Here is a 16,890-nt window from a genome sequence, read left to right as displayed (position 1 = left end):
GGCCATATTGGGTGAGGGGTGCACGCTCTAGCGGCTCAGGCGACGACCTCCTCTTAAGGGAGGTAACCAGGGGGCTCTGTCTGGACATCTTTAGCCCTGCTGATTCAACTAGCGGACACGAGACCTAGCAGAGCGCTCCACGGCATTGCGCTGAGCTGTGGCGCGTACTTACTGCAATAGTGCGGCGCTTTTAACTTCCTGCTTGTGTATTTACTTTGACTTTTTATTTCCTTATCCCCTGTTTTTAAGGGCCATCTCCACTTACTTGCACCATAATCGGTATTGCCACCGCGCTTGGCGGGTCCCGGTTCCTGTGGGCTTGTAGTGCGAGCAGCAGCGCTTTGTGGCGGCCATATTGGGTGAGGGGTGCACGCTCTAGCGGCTCAGGCGACGACCTACCCTTAAAGGAAGTCATGCTTACGCGCAGCGGCCACGCGCAGCGGGTACGCCGGATTACCGCCAGAGTCCAGCCCGTCTGCGCCCGTCAGCGTCCCGGAGGAGAGCGGGCGGCGGGTTGGGCTCAGTTACCGTGCATCTCTGCTTCTGGGCCCCTCACGCTACGATATACATCGTGTGAGTTACGCTCATTTCAAAATCCCTCTGGTGGCTGCTGCACAGTCTTCCCCGGTCGTTACAGGGGTAAGACGCGATGCCCTGGCTGTGGATGGCGCCCCAGCTATGCCCCGCCCTCGCTTCCAATTAAAGAGATCGACTGTGTTAAGTATCTTTGCCTGCTGCTAAACACTAGATCAGCATGTAGGCATGCGCAAGACATCTATGATCTTTTGGATGTGGAAAAGCCACTCTGTCTTATGCTAACTGAGACCTGGCTGGGGGAATTCTCAAATCCTGATATAGCTATGGCTATTCCCCCTGATTACAATGTTTTCAGGAAGGATAGACTTAAGGGGAGGGGTGGCGGAGTGGCATTGGTGGTGAATAAATGCGCTACATGTTCCATATTGCCCGTGGACGACATCCGAGGATCTGAGTCCCTTGCCTTCTCCATCACTCTGGCGCCTCACCAATCCTTTAAAGGTCTTCTAGTGTATAGGCCACCTGGTCCGCCTGGAACCTTCTTTGAAGAACTCCAGTCGGTTATTTCGGGGTTGGCCTTGAAAGCGGAACACTGTATTGTGGCCGGGGACTTTAACTTCCATATGGATGAGCCATCGGACCCGGATACTATCAAACTGCTGGCGGCCACGGCCCCTTTTGGCCTGGTCCCTTATCTTCTGGGGCCTACACACGATAAGGGTCATACTCTTGACCAGGTCTTCTCGACATCTCCCTTGGAGGTGAAGGCTATTATTCCAGTGCTTTGGTCAGACCATAGACTGGCCAAATTTTTTGTCAAGGGCACGATGAAACCTTCTAGCTCCGCGTCTCAGTAGCAGGGCCAGGCTCCTAGGGCATATCATCGAGTGACTCCAGTCATGCTGGCTCAGGCCGCTCTGGATCACCCTTGCCCCCTTACGGGAGACTTGGAGAGGGATTTGGAATCTCTGCAAGTATGGCTATTAGACAGGCTAAATGGTCTTGCCCCGGTGATGACCCCCCGATTAACATCTAAGCGGGTTTCAGCTCCCTGGTTTACTGCGGCACTGTCGACCTCTCGGCGGCAGTGCAAGGCAGCTGAAAGGGCCTGGCGCTCACAATATGACCCTGTGGCAAGGCTGACCTTCAGGACAGCGGTTTAGGCCTATCATCGGGACATTCGCCTAGGAAAAAAAGCCTATTTTGCAGGGAGGATAGAGGCTGCCTCTAACTCCTGCAAAGAGATTTTTACCATTGTCAGAGAATTCATGGCCCCTCGATCCAATGCAATCCAAGTCGTTCCTTCTGAGTCCTGGGCCTCTGATCTTGCAAATTTCTTCACTAGCAAGATTAAACTAATCCAGGACTCTTTCATTTTCGTGGCACCAGTGGGGTTGACCAGCCTCGAGGACGGTTCAGGCTTATCGGCCCCTTTGGGCCCAGTGTTGGCCGTTTTTTCATCAATTTCAGCCCCTGCTTCCTTGGCACTCATGGGCAATCTTAAATCTGGGTCGCCTCTTGACCCCTGCCCGGCCAAATTTTTGGCAAAAATGGCGGAAGTTATAAATCCGCTGGCGAATCCACTCCTGAATCTCTCTTTGAGCCAGGGAGTGGTTCCGCAGGCCTGGAAGCAGGCAATGGTCATCCCTTTGCTGAAGAAGCCCGGTCTCGATCCGGAGGTCCTGGCCAATTATAGGCCTATTTCTCTCCTCCCTGCTTTTACGAAAATCTTGGAGAAGCATGTGCATATGGTGCTCTCTAATTTCCTGGAAACTCATGAGGTTCTGCATGCCACCCAATCTTGCTTCCGCCCCAATTTAAGCACGGAGACGGCGCTTTTGGAGGTGTCAGAAGCCATTAAAGAGGTACTGGACTCCGGGGGCAAAGCCATGCTGGTCATGTTAGATCTGTCGGCGGCCTTTGACACCGTCCCCCACCAGGGCCTTCTCGCTAGACTCTATGAGGTCGGCCTAAGTGGGACGGTGCTCAGCTGGTTTACATCTTTTTTAGCTGGCCGTCGACAAACGATCTGGGCCTCCCCTAACTCGGCCGTGATGCCGCCTTTGGGAGTCGGGGTTCTGCAGGGCTCTGTGTTGAGCCCGACTCTTTTAACATCTTTATGACCCCTCTGGCGGCATTGGCGGAGTCTTTCGGGACCCAAATCGTATCTTATGCCGATGACACCCAGCTCCTCTTTTCGTGTAAGAAGGGAGGAGACTTTGATGGAGAGAGTATCCGGGATTGCCTTGGGGCTGTTTTTAAATGGTTCCAGCTGAACAGCCTCAAGTGCAACTCAGATAAGTCTAAGGTGCTCTTCTTCGGGTGCCCATCGGATCCGGACTGGCAGGCTTGGTGGCCTATTAACATGTTCCCCCCCGCCTTGCCCGTCCCAACTAGCCAAGAACTTGGGGGTCAATATGGACAAGGGTCTGACGTTGAGGTCTCAGATCCTTGGTGTGACGGGAACATGTTTTGGCCTCCTCAAGATGCTCCGGAAGTTTCTGCCTCTTCTTTCAGAGGAACATAGGAAGCTGACAGTGCAAGCTCTGATTGGCTCAAGATTGGATTATTCCAACGTCCTCTACTTGGGCCTACCAGAGTATTTATTGCAGCAGCTGCAAGTTGTGCAGAATGCGGCCGCGAGGGCCATTTATGGCCTAAATAGGCGAGCCAGCGCTGCTGGCCTATTGCAGTCGCTCCATTGGCTGCCTATCCGAAAACGGATTGCCTTCAAGGCGTTAACTTTGGTCTATAAAGCCCATCATGCTGTGGGAGCTAAGTATCTCCAAAGGAGACTTGCCTTTTACCACCTGGCTCGCTCTCTCAGATCAGAATCTCTGTTTCTGGCGGTGGTGCCGCGAGTAAAAAGAGCCCGTATTGGAGGCCGCTCCTTTGGATTGCTGGCGCCACATTTGTGGAACACTCTGCCGCTGACACTGCGCGGAGCTACTAATTTACTTGCTTTTAGGAAGGGCCTTAAAACCTGGCTTTTTGCCCTCTAGGCCTTTATCTTTCTGTTCTGCTTTATATTCTGTTGTTATATCATTGTGTTGTGTTATTCTGCTATAGGTCTCAATATGAAAAAGCGCCGGGACACTCTTTTTGAGTAGCCGTGCGCTATACAAAATTAAATATAACATAACATAACATAACAAAGTGCTGACATGTCTAGGAAAATAGAGCCTTTAAAGGACTTAGTGCTAAATAGCCTGTAATGTTCAAACCGCCTATAACAAGGTTTTTCAGCCAGAATTCTTGTTTGGTAGGTCTGCTTATCAGAGGAATTTCCTGATTTGTGTAAAATATTGTATGCCCCGGCAAGACAGAATAATTGAGGAGCCCTCCATCCATCTGATCATGACTTGTCTACATGTACGAATATTTAGCTCATTAAGAATCCGTTTTAAAAAGGATTTCCTTAAGTCCTTAACAGCTGGGCATACACACAACAAATGGGTTAGTGTTTTGTTAGGATAACCACCTAAACGACAGTCCTCCTCTTGATTATTACGTTTCCATGATAGCAATAAGTCCTTCGAGTCATGGATTCCCAACTGATAGTAGATTAAACTCTTTTTTATCTCAGGAATAAAATAAGCTGCTAGGTAGGCCTGAGGCTCTGTGTGAGTATAGGAGTTTATTACTGTCCAAGCGTGGCGTCAATTAGACAAAATATTTTTGTCTTCCAGAAGCGATTTCTTCTTTGTGGATGCATTACTGGCTTTGTTGAATGTTGTATTTTCTGCCATGCTCTCACATACTACTTGGACGTCAAGTTCCAAAAGAAATTTCCCCATATTTTCCTCAAATAAGCTCCCCATATATAGGTGTTTCTGGTGCCACTTGTGCTTTTATCTCTTTCCAGCATAGATTATTCAATGTGCTGGGCTCTGAGGACCGAAATTTATGGCAGCGCTTCGCGAAGGAATTCATACTCTGGTTTTGAAGGCCAAATTCTAGCTGTACATGTGCGGGAGATGCAGACTAAGGAAGATTAAAAACAGCTTTATATATCTTGGTCTGGACCTCATTCAGTAACTCGGCCTCCTTGCCGCACCATGTTTCCAAACCATAAGACAACGTAGGTAAAGTTTGTGCTGCCATCACATTTAGGAGGTGGGTGTAGGCTGGACAACTCAATTTTTTGTTCAGCAGTCGAAAAGCAAAAATTAATGATTGGGCTTTAACATGTAAATCCAATTTATGGACCTTGTATGAAGTGCCTCACCGCAGTTTTATGCCTAGATATTTGTTGCTCTTCCACTTGGTCGCCCTTGACGTACCATTTAAACTTTTTTTTCTTGGGCTACACTAGGCGTACAACCTTTGTTTTCTTTTTGTTCAGCTCTAGATTTTCCTGGTCCAGGTAAATTGCTAAGTTGTTGCATGAAATCATATAGTGGTCCCTTGACGTAATCGCAATGATGTGTTTTTAAAAATTCTTACGTGCAAAGTAGGACATTGCCGTAAATTCAGCTCAGCTCAGACTGAAGTGCTGGAGTGCTTGATTAAAATTCATATACAAAGTGTTTGCATTGTCCCAGTGCTTTTAAAAAGAGCAGGCTGCGAAAGGAATGCTTTTTACTGAGCAAGAGAATGTGGCCCCATCGAAAGGCGGCGGTCAGCCCCCAGAATAAATACTTGCAAGCCCAATCTAGGCCTAATGCTTTAACTAGTGCAAGGGTATTAAGATTACAAAATGTACTAAATATTTTCCCCTCTATTTTATGCCATAAAATCCAGTATTTCATATAGATGGCATCACGGTCGTAAAGTCGAGGGGATTTTTGCATTGTACACAGACAATTACATGACTGAAGTGACTGCGGCCTAAAGCCTTATAAAGTGAGAAAAATGCATTGACGTGCCAACGCTTTACCTGAGAGATGCGAAATAGGTTGTTTCTTAGAACAGTCAGCAGGGGATATTTTTCCCAAATAAGGGTATTTACCAACACATTCCATCTCCTGTCTTCTTAAGCGCGATTTAAAATTTCACAGCCTTTTTCAACCCTTAGCTTTTAGGATCACGGCCTAAATCTTATTGATATTAATCTTTAAGTAATGGCTATCAACAAACCTCAGCAGGTATGTGCAGGTTTGCTTCCAGGCAGTTAGTTTCTTCAAGGACACTGGCTGATAGCCAGCTAGGTTTCGATAGGCCGAGTCTGAGCTTGCAGGCAGCCCATACCCAACCGGTATGCAATTACATATTCCACCTCTCAACGAAAGCAAACTTTTAGATGCTAATTCTTATTAGCCGAGACTCAGTGGGAAAGGGAACTATCTATAATATCATGTAATCTCTTTTCATAATATTTAGTTGCATTCTATTCTGCATTGCAATTAGAATTGTGATATTTGCTAACATTATTTTGCATTTATTCTGTACTAATATTAGCCCAGATGTATAGTGTGTGCTCACTCGGGGGAAAGTGTGTTGGAACCCAGAAAAATATGCATTTTGAAGGTTTGTCTGGTCCTATCGTGCATCCCTTTCGGGGAAATTAGAAGAGAGGCAAGGGACACCTGTCCATTTTCCCTGCTACAAATGATAGGTTGGCCTGCCTACTCCGCCTGAAACTAAAGAGAAATCTACCAGGTGTGATCAAGATTAACTTGGCAACATGACAATGCACAAATAAAAGTGTTGTGAACCAAAGATTGGTCCAGATCATAAAAAAAGGACATGTATCCAGAAAATATTTCTAATTAGGAAGTAGAACCCTTGCCACTAATTATGGCATGCTTCATCATAGGGTCCCTCCTCATTCAGGATGCCTGAATGGGTTTATAATATATGAAGCTCTTATAGAACTTTTCAAGAGGAATTATGAGATCCAGAAATTAATGCTTAAAATAATCGAATAGATTAGAGCATACATTTTAATAAGGGTGCAAATGATAATATTAAAAACCATTAAATTAGATAAAAATAAGACCTGTTATATACAGCCTTTAGGATAGTAGCAAGTGGTTTATAAACATAGTTATTATTTAATCAAAAATGATATTTAATCAAGTGATTTACATTATGATCACTGCTAATATTCCTCCATCTACCGGTCAACATGTTCTGGCTAACTTCCCAGACGGGTCAGTGGCCTTCTTCAGGAGTAGGTATTCAGGAGGCTGACTTACTGTGTTTTTGAGGATGTAAGGAGTCATGTCAAAAATGCAGAGCACAATTTCTAAAATGTGTAAACTTGCAGCTTCTGTATGCGCTCATCAAGTGGTATATAATGAATATAACAGAACACACAAATGTTGTCATAATATATATCATTCAAATACTACCTAAAGTGTACTTTCTTTTTAAGTCTAGCTCAGACAACTTGAGTTGTCTGCCAGAGCTGAAGTGATCAACATAAAATATATATGCCAGCAAGGAACTATCCTTCAGACACTGGTTCCAGAAAATGTCATCCATGTTTTGGAAAAGGCTAAAGGACTATTTCAGTTTCAATCTACCTATTGCCTAATGGGTGTAAAAGTCTAGGTGGCTTCATATTCCAATACATGAACAATGAAGGTAAGCATCTAGGTACTGCAAAAGAGGCACATTTCTGCTCGTGAAATTGTTTCCACACAACCGTTACTGCTGCCGTTATGGGGATTTTGCACCTTAAAGTGATTTGGTGTTATTAAAATTATTTTCATATTCCTGCTGATATTGTGCAAGGGATGATTGTGAGCCTAAAATGTATTTGCTTAAGAAATGTGATATCAGGAAGGCTGCTTACTTTCCACTAGTGGTGACATTGCAACGTAATTTTCTGTCAACAAAATGTGAAGTTACACTGATGCATCCATTTGGAATCAAATTCAACACCTTTATACTGGATTTTCACTATGGACTGAGGGATATCTATGGCTCCATACTGTGACTATCTCGTACTGAATCTGCCCTAAAGATAATTAGCCACACTTATTTTGCATGAGTATAGCCTTCTAACCCAAATCAAAGAGAGCTCCATTTAAGATAAGGCTTCAGAATGCATGTAAAGATACCTAATTCTAATTTAAAACACTTATAAAGCGCAGCATACACCTTGCGGTTTCTTGGCGCTGAAGGTTCAGTGGCTGAGGGGAAGGAAGACCGGGGAGGAAATTTAGGCGGGGAAAGCCTGGCTAAATAGGAAGGTTTTCAGGTCTCCCCGGAAGGAGAGGTACTGAGTTGCGGAGCGGAGGTTATCAGGGAGAGAGTTCCAGAAGGAAGGGGCCAGAGTAGAGAAATTGGATCCACCCCACTTTTTGCGCGAGAAACGGGGGGTCAGGAGAAGGGACTTGGAGGAGGACCGGAGATTTCTTGCGGGGACGTAGGGTTTGATAAGTGAAGTGATGAAAGCAGGGGCGGTGCCCTGACGGGCCTGGAAAACCATGCACCCAATTTTAAAGAGGGAACGTTGTTTCACAGGGAGCCAGTGGAGTTTCTTTAGGAGAGGGGTGGAGTGGTGATAACGTGGGAGGCCATATATACAGTACCTCAAATATCCTGTTTCCCATTGCCTATACAAAAAACAATGTGCAAATCAAAGTCCTGAAAGTCAACACAGAAAATGTTTTTTTAATTAAAGAGATACCCTCCAGTGGTGGCTGGAGACATTTCAAAGAGGTAGGGTAAGCAACAGGCTGTACAGAAACACCCAGGCTGCTATTGAGGCCGCCTCCCTTTCAGCATGCACAATGCTTCTTAACGCTCCAGAATGTTTTAAAACCCAAAAATCTCTGGTGTTACACGTCCAAAGGCTGACAACAACAGAAAAAGCCTTAACTGCGGATCACCAAGTCATTCTCTGGCTCAAGGTGGTGATGCCTGTCTTCACTTGGGTGCATTCCCTCCGTGCAGCGCTATGATGCACTGTCCTCATGGGCCAACCCTTGGTTTTGTATCAGTGGCACTAGCATGGCCCAGGTGACATCCCCAGAGTCAACTCCTGTATCCAATCCCGACACTGCTTTCGTGCTGTTAACCATTATTAAAGCAGAGCCAGGAATGACTGGAGCGGGCTTGCTTAGCGCTCATACTGGCACTTGGAGCCTGTACTGTCCGCCCACCCGGCTGTCTAAGACAGCCCAGGTTGAAGAACTGTAAACTGCACATGTCAGGCTTACCATCGCAAGACAGCCGGTGTAAGTGACATGCACAGTTTAAATTGGTGTAGTCAGGCACCCCTCCTCTGGAGAACCGGGCCTTTAAACCCAGGGGCGTCAGGGCCACGCCTGCAATCTCCGGATTCACCTGCCTTGGTATACAGAGACGCGGAATACTTCTGGGTGGCGTCAGAGACCAAGTTTATTAGCTGCAGCTGGTTACAGTGGTCTTAGAAGTACAACACAGTGTAAGTTCTCAGGAGACTGCTCACTTTACTAAGGCGAGACGTCTCTTTTTATGCAGAAAAATCACATTATAAATGCACACCCACCGCACAAAATTCTGACCAATCGGTAACATTTTAAAACAAAGTAGGACACAGCAAAAACTCAATTTACAGTAACCCAACCCAAAAGTTAATTACTAGGAATGTCTTAAATACATTTTCCAAAAGCTGAACAAACCCATAATTGAAAGCATGACCCATGTAATTGAAGAAACATAGGAAAGAACAGTTACAGCTGATGAACAAGATAAGGCGGATTGCAAGGAAACTAAAAGTTAACGATGTCCTGAACATTGATTGGCAATTTCAAAATGAGATCGATCAGGGAAATTGGTTTTGCGAGGCCAGTTTCAGGTGAAGAGGTCAGTTTCTATAGTTCACTCCAGTGTCAGAAGGAAACCTAGTTAATGTGTACATGAACCAAGAAGGCCAGGTCACTTTGTTCGTCAGGCTGCTTTCATGAGCCTACGTGAGGGCAACACAATTTGGTGGCACAGTACAAAATGTACCCCATATTTTAAAATGGAGTTGTGCAATCTAGTGTACTTGGAAATTACAGAACCTCACCCCCCTGCTTCCAGTCTGAACTGCACCAATTGCCCCACAATGCCCCGTCGGCTTGCAGAGCAAACCATAAAATGGTAATAAAGTCACTCTATTACCATTTTATTTTTCACTTTTGCTGTGCCCACATCGGAGGGAGGGGGTGAGTGACACTCCTCTGCCCAAATGGAGCAGCCGCTACCGATACCCTATAAATTGATATGCTATGCTTCTTATTATTTTTAAAGACCACAAACATCCCATATGTGTAAAACTTACTATATCAGGTTACCATCCACCAAAATATAATCTACACATCATCCAGTATAAAAATGAAAAAGTCATGATTCTTCACTACTTTGTTTGATGCTCTTAAGGTCGGAAAAACGTCAACTATGTCTATAGACGTTAACACCAACATTACGCCTACCATCAATACTGAGTGGAACACCACCAGCTCACTCTTCACCACTCACCCCATCTTCCCATTATCACTCACACAACCTTTGGGGAATGAAATCAGACAGCATAATATCAGCATATAATACACAAACATAAATAGTTGCAGTGAAGCATTCATATTCTCAGTTCCAAAATATTATCATTATAGAAACATTTCCTGATAGCAGCAGGATGTGTGAGTGCGTCTTCATTCATGACACATTATGAATAGCAAAGGAAAATGCAAGTATGTTCAGACACCTCTTGAAAGAAAACACTTAAGGCGTGATCTAGAGTTAAGCGGACAGGGATTTCCATCACGTTTGCGATAGAGTAAACAGTTTGTTGAACTCTAAATCAGGCACCAACTGTCAAAGAGTTCCGAGCAGTTGCCTTGGGTTGCCCAGGGATACTCAAAAAGACATATCAGTTTCACTTAATCCGTGAGGAGCCACATTGTTTGGCTAGCAATATGGATTACTATGGAATTCAAATCTACCTCAAGTTAAGGTGAATACCAAACTGTAATTACCTAAAAAAAGATTTGTTCCATAAATTGAACAAGTACTTTTGGTACTGAGCATGGCGTCCCATTTGACATTCAACTCTCAAACACCGTTTAAAGTCCTCTGAATTTAGAAAGGCATTGAATGTCTTAAGCCCCGGCGTAGCAAGGGGGTCTGCCCCAGGCAGCACTATTTTCGGGGCGGGGGCCACGCGGCACTGATGGCCCATGGCGGCGGCCTTTATAATTTATTTGCGGACACTGACACAGTGTCCCCAAATAAATTATAAAGGCTGCCGTCATGGGCTGTCAGTGCTTCACGGTCGGCGCATACGTGGGTCCCAGAGTCATCAATCTTGCAGCGAGTGAAAGTGCTACCAATAATGGCTCTGAGAATCATTTTTGGCCAGCCCCAGCGCTGAAAGCACAGCAGTGACGTGTGCCACAACCACACGCTCTCGAGTCTGGAGAGTGCAGGGAGATTTGCGGTAGAGCCAACTTTCCCTACTTTTTCCGAACATCCAGAGAGCCCGGCTGGCCCGGCCGACACCATGCCACTGGGTGAAGGAAGGAGAGTGCTGCATCATGCACTCAAGAGACCGTGGTGAGAGGTTGAGGGCTGATTGTCAATGGTAGAGTCACGCTGCCTCAGCTTGGGGAAGAAGAACGAAAGAACACTAAGTTAACCAACCACTGCCACTAGAAGATCCAACCTGTTCCAATGCCAAACGGACCTGCAGTAGTGGGTGGGCGGGTGGCACCGTGTGTGCGTGTAATTCACTGTGTGTGCGTGTAATTCACCGTGTGTGTAATTTACCATGGGGGCTGCAGCTCTGCAGCTAAGGGCCGAGTGCTAAAACTGTCCCTGTGGTAGGCCAGGCAAGAGGTCATGACTAGAGGTAGAGAGGGGACATGGCTTTATCCTGAAATGGGTCCCCACATGGCTCTGCCATCTTCCTCCCATGCATCTGGGGCATCCGCCAGTTGCCTCTGACACTATAGGAAAGGACTGGAGAGGAAACTCAGGGGTGTGAGGCATCGCCTCAAGAGAGAACACTGGCCGTGCTCTGCAATAACAGCTGTGTGGGCTGTCTGCAACTGCTTGTCTGGGAGTTTTGGTGGGCTAGATTTCGGAAGGAATAGTCCCCGGTTGAAAATCAGGGCATTCCGCCTGGCACCAGTGTCCGCCTCGGACAAGTCTCAGCTGACATCAGTGATCTGTCTGAGAAACCTTGGGCTGGAGCCCGTGAATGTCTCTCTCCGTGATCCTCACTCAGAGAGTTTGCACTGATCCCTCCAGAGAAGCCCCAGTTCAATCACAACTGCGCCCACTTTATTTACCACTCTGGTGCCCTCCATCACACTGAGTCCCAAGTCCAGTGTCTCGGATGATGGTCCCGCCATGACCTCTCCCATTGCGAGGGAGTCTCCGATGAGGTCCTGAGGTAATCGGGCATCAGTTGGGGCCCCCTCCGTCGGGAGGGGGCCTCTCCCTGCCCTGTCCCCCCCATGAGTGAGAGTGGCGGTACAGCTCTGTGAGGAACTGAGAGCTCAGGAATAATGTCCAGCCATAGCTGGGGGGTCCAGTTAGTTCAGTGGGAGACCCGCCTTACCACTGGCCCCCAGTCCAGGCAGTGTCCAGCAGGGGAGGCAAGAGAGGTCTCACCCCCGTGCCAGCCTCCAGGGGCCCCAAGCATGGAGCGTCATTCAGATGTGTTCACCCCCCAATGCCCCTTCACATAGGAACCCGCTGAATTATTTTCTTTTGAGTCCCAATACAAATATATTATTGGACTAAATATTGGTGTATTATAGCAATATATTTTAATGCGATGTTTAAAAGCCCAGCCCCTGGGGATTTCACGCGCTTCTGTTTTATTTTATTTTATTTTATTTTGGGTTTTAGTAAAGTTCCTCAAGCCACCCTGTGGTAGCCTCCGACAGCTTCCACCCAGGTTACCTGTGGGTGGAGTAGTGGGTGCAATGCATTGCAGGAACTAGATAAGGGAGAATGAGTCTATTGTTTGGCTGTAGGATGGAGTTCCCGATGACAGCCACAGATGAATGAGTCCCAAACAGGACCTCAAAGCCTATGTTGTAAATATGGAGGTGATAGATGACAGGATACTTCTAGTTGATTACATGTAGTTTTTTTGTAGGACACAGCTGAGTACAAAACCTTGCCAGCCGACCAGACCATCAACCGACACAGGTAGAACACTCTGGTACAGGTTAGAACACTAACAGGTATTCAGGAAGGCTGAGAAGAATCAATGTACAACAGCCTACAAAAATGAATGCCCGCGTGACGAAGCATCGGTCAGTCGTAGACGTCCCAGGGGCACACACAGCATCCAATGAGTGGGGCTGGCCTGAGCAGCATGTCAATTTATTTGTCTTCATTTATATTTTTATATCGGGGCACATTTTCGCAGCAGGTCATAGAAATAAAAAACTACAAACAGTATAAGTCACACATTCTTCATTGATACATCACATTATTCTTCACATAAATTCACAGTTTTGGTTCAATACAATTAAAACCAATAGAAAGTGCCAGTAAGATATTTCACTATGCACAGCACAGTGCTCTCATTTCGATAATTCATAAGAACCCATGTTTGACCATTATTTTACTAGCCTAAACAACACAATACTGCTGAAAAACTAAAATTCCTATATCCCCATAAAGATATAGATACATTTTCGTTGCAACCGTACCTTCTCTAAAGTCCATTCCCCTTTTGTTAATCTCGACCTCGTCCTGCATAAACTCTCCTCTATAGATGGGGCTCCGTCCTCGCCACCCTTCCTTCCTGTGCAGCTAACCAACTAACCAACCATACATTGGACTCATATTTTATTAAACTTGATAGTATTTCCATAATGCGCAGCATAAACACATTCCTTTTCTCTTACTTTCTTCATTTTCCCTCCACCCTCTGTGGAGGGAACTAATTCTGATTTGCACCTTTGTAATGAAAGTGCTCTGCCAGTAGCATTGAAATATAAATTAGATTTTTATGTGCCTGGATTAACATTTGTTTTTAATCAATCAATCCATCAGGGGGTTTGTAAAGTGTGTCTACTCACCTGTGAGGGTCTCAACGCTTTAAGAATGTATTTATTTGACTAGATCATTCAGTATAATAAAAACACTGAACCATACACCGATTCAAACAGTGTAGCCATCATCTCAAACATGTCATACAACAACAATAATTCCATAAATAAACGAGGGACCAGTGATTACATAGTTGCCAGTCACAATATGACTGTCAAACTACTTTAATTTTCGGAGAGTGCACAAAGTTTCTATTCTAGTACTGCTGCAGCAAGCGGTACATTCATTAGGGATCCCCTGAGGCCGAACATTGAGGACAGTAGTGGTTGGGTTCCCCTCACAGGTACAGGCAGCATTCGCTGGTGCACAGTCAGGAGTTGGAGGTAGCATAGAACATGATTGTGGGGGTTATTCCCAGGTAGGGATACAGCCAGATGCAAAGAGGGAGTCTGGCTGGGGATGGAAACTACCTTTAACTTTAGGATTATTACTGCTCAGTGTCTCGAAGTGTCTTTTTTAAATAATACAGCATATATATCCAGGCAATGTGTACCTCAGTCAGCCTCTTCTCCTGAGGCTTGTCCCCCCTTCATGCATCATTGTATTGTAATGTAATTAGTTAGACTAGCCATGCAATTTACTTTCAGCCTCAGGTTATCAACAGCTGGTGGCGATGTGCGCAGTGCTGTAATCAACTAATTGATTTTTTATTAAACTGCTGAATATGTCTTTTTGAAAAAAATAGCATCATTATGCATAGCTGCCAAGGTTTCAGATTGCTATGTGTGACATTTTTAGAATTTCAGTGTAATTATCAGTGACATTTCAACAATTATGAGTGACACTTCCGCACGAACAAAATCAAGCAATGAAGATGAGAGAAACATATACATATTATAAATTACACCCATTTGAACAACGAGAAACTATAAGAAGATCTTAAAATGGCTTGAAAGCACCAGAAATGGATGGGCATATCTAGGGGTCACAATCCAGGCTGGAAGGTACTGAATGTGGTGATGAGGAATAAGGTTAAAAATACATGATAACAGGATGGAATAATGGAGTATGTCAAACGTTATGACATAACGCATGCCAAGAATGTCAGAACACAAAAACAGTGTGCGATTTCTCGAGGTCACTAGGCCTTGTGTGAAATGAACTTCTATATATCAATAACAAGCTGTAGGTTTTTGGCGCGAAAAAGCCAAGCTACACGGTTGACTTCATTGGGGGCTCCAGAGCAAATACGTACTTTTTTCCGCAGCCCCACCCTCCCCCCTCCCACAATCGGCCATGGACAGCAGTCTGAGGGATCGCCACGCATGCCAGAAGCTCTAGCTACGCCACTGGTCTCAAGGGAGTCAAAGTAGGGGGTATATCCTTCAGGGCACTGTCCTTAAGAGCCTACTGGTAGAAACACATTTAGATTAAAACAGAAGCTATAGAGGGGAGATTCTAAGTGCCACTAACATACAGTAAGCTCGTGTTTCCCCACTTTGGTTCCAAAACAACCAGGAATACGAAACTGAAGAAGATAGATTGGGGTTTCCACCTGCAGAGACACATCACGGTTGGGAATGAGCAATTGGGAAAGCTTGGCAATTAAGTCAACACTATCTCGCCCGAGACCATTTTAAACCACATTCACGAATCTAGAACATTCAGTTTCACTCTGCCCATTGTGTTTATGAAACGTTCCTGACAAACATAGAGGACATACAGAGAACATAGTCCCAAACATGTCAATAGATGAAAACATGTCTGTCAATGCCGAGCAAAAGCACAACGATGAAGAGAGGCTCTAACACAAAAAAGGCAGGGATGTGGAGGTTCGGCAAAGTGGGTGGGCTGTTCATGCTGTACTGATGCCTCTAGCACCCTTCCTGGGTGGACAGAAGAAGACTGACGGTTGGGGGCAGGTGCGGAGGGGTACATAGGACTGAAAGAGGGAGAGTCGGGGAGAGAAAGCCCAGCAGCCGTGACAGGCCCGGGAGCTGTAGATACTCACCGGGAATCTCATCCTCGCTCTCTTCTGCGGACATGGTGTTACGACTGTATGACAAGCGTGACAATTGGGGGGTGATAACGGGGTCGACCCGTATTAACGCGACTTGCCGTTTCTCTCTACGATCGTCATCACGGCGTCCACATTAATCGACATACTATGTATTTTCTTAACGCGGGGAATGTATGAAATCACAGAGCCCCGGAAGTAAACAAATGGTCCTGCCTATAGCAACGGAGGTGGGTCTGAGCCATAGAGACACCGTAACCGCGCCGGAGACAGCGTACCGAGCGTCTGGTTGCTAAGGAGTACGTAGAGGAGCGGCGGTGACATCTAGTGGCTGGAGCCGAGAACTGCTCGGTCATCTCACAATCCGTTCTCGAAGCAGCAGGAGCGTCCTCCCCCTCAGCACTCAGGATTCAACACTCATGAGCGAGTGAGCATTCACCCCGTCTTAAAAGGCAGCGTGGTTTCCCATAGAAAGACAATTTGACTAATGAACATTGTAACAATGATGTGCAACATAAAGAGAAGGGGCTGAAACATTGTGTCTTGAAGACCTGCTGGAAGACAGCAATCCAAATTGCGGGTGACTGCATGCCAATGAAGGCATCACGGTTTCATTCCCATGCCAACCTTTTACACATTTTATTCTGGTAGCTTAGTCATGGGCGCAACTGATGTGAGCCGAAATTACAAATGCTAGAACGCCTTAGGTTGTTTAATTAAATACAATAAATGGAAAACCTGCACATTGCCTCACTTGCGTCATAGGACCTTTAACCCATGCCCGTCCGGGCATGCCGAAGTGTACTTCTCACATAATCAGGTACCTCCATTATGCCTTCCAGAGTCGTACCTACCATTTGTTCAGTAAGTGCAGTGGCACCGGGGCCCATTGAACCCTGATGACTGCAGTATTTTAGTATTGCACCCACAGCCAACGGAAACATTTCCCTTGCTTGCACCAAGACCCATGGCGTTCTTGCAAAACTATTGTGCTTTGCACTTGGGTATTGTTGTCCAGGTCCTTTAGAGGTCCTGCTTATTAAATCTGTGAAAGATTTGACTCAGTTGCCCAGGACTTCTTACCTGTCGTCTTACCAAAGTTTTGTGTAGATGATACCCAGGGCACAAGTCCTAAAAAAAGAAGTGGGGGGACTCTCCAAGGTAGGCGTGGTCACAGGAAGTGACATCACGACAGGAAGTGACATCACGACAGGAAGTGACATCACGACAGGAAGTGACATGACAACCGGAAGTGACATCACATGTAAGGCAGATCTATCATTTGCATATAATGCAAGATTTAACAATTGAAGCTGCTTGGTACTTAAACCTGTGACTTAAGGTCCCTGTATGGAGGAATTAGCAGTCCAAATGTGGATGAAGTTTGGCGAAGGTGACATCAA

General features: G+C 45.8%; 1 protein-coding gene across 7 annotated transcripts in view; it reads right to left on the bottom strand.

Moving 5' to 3' along the window:
• RPGR (retinitis pigmentosa GTPase regulator) overlaps positions 1–15,681 on the bottom strand; it is a 420,762-nt gene extending 405,081 nt beyond the window's left edge. For all 7 annotated transcript variants that reach the window (XM_086934147.1, XM_086934148.1, XM_086934149.1 and 4 more), the window contains exon 1: positions 15,482–15,681. In XM_086934147.1, coding sequence (XP_086790273.1) covers positions 15,482–15,515 — 34 coding nt within the window. In that variant the 5' untranslated portion in view covers positions 15,516–15,681. The remainder of the gene's footprint in view (positions 1–15,481) is intronic.
• Positions 15,682–16,890: the final 1,209 nt, after the last annotated feature.

This window comes from Lissotriton vulgaris, chromosome 8, assembly GCF_964263255.1.
Source record: "Lissotriton vulgaris chromosome 8, aLisVul1.2, whole genome shotgun sequence".
In the NCBI taxonomy this organism is placed as follows: domain Eukaryota; kingdom Metazoa; phylum Chordata; class Amphibia; order Caudata; family Salamandridae; genus Lissotriton; species Lissotriton vulgaris.
This window is presented reverse-complemented; position numbering and strand designations above follow the sequence as displayed.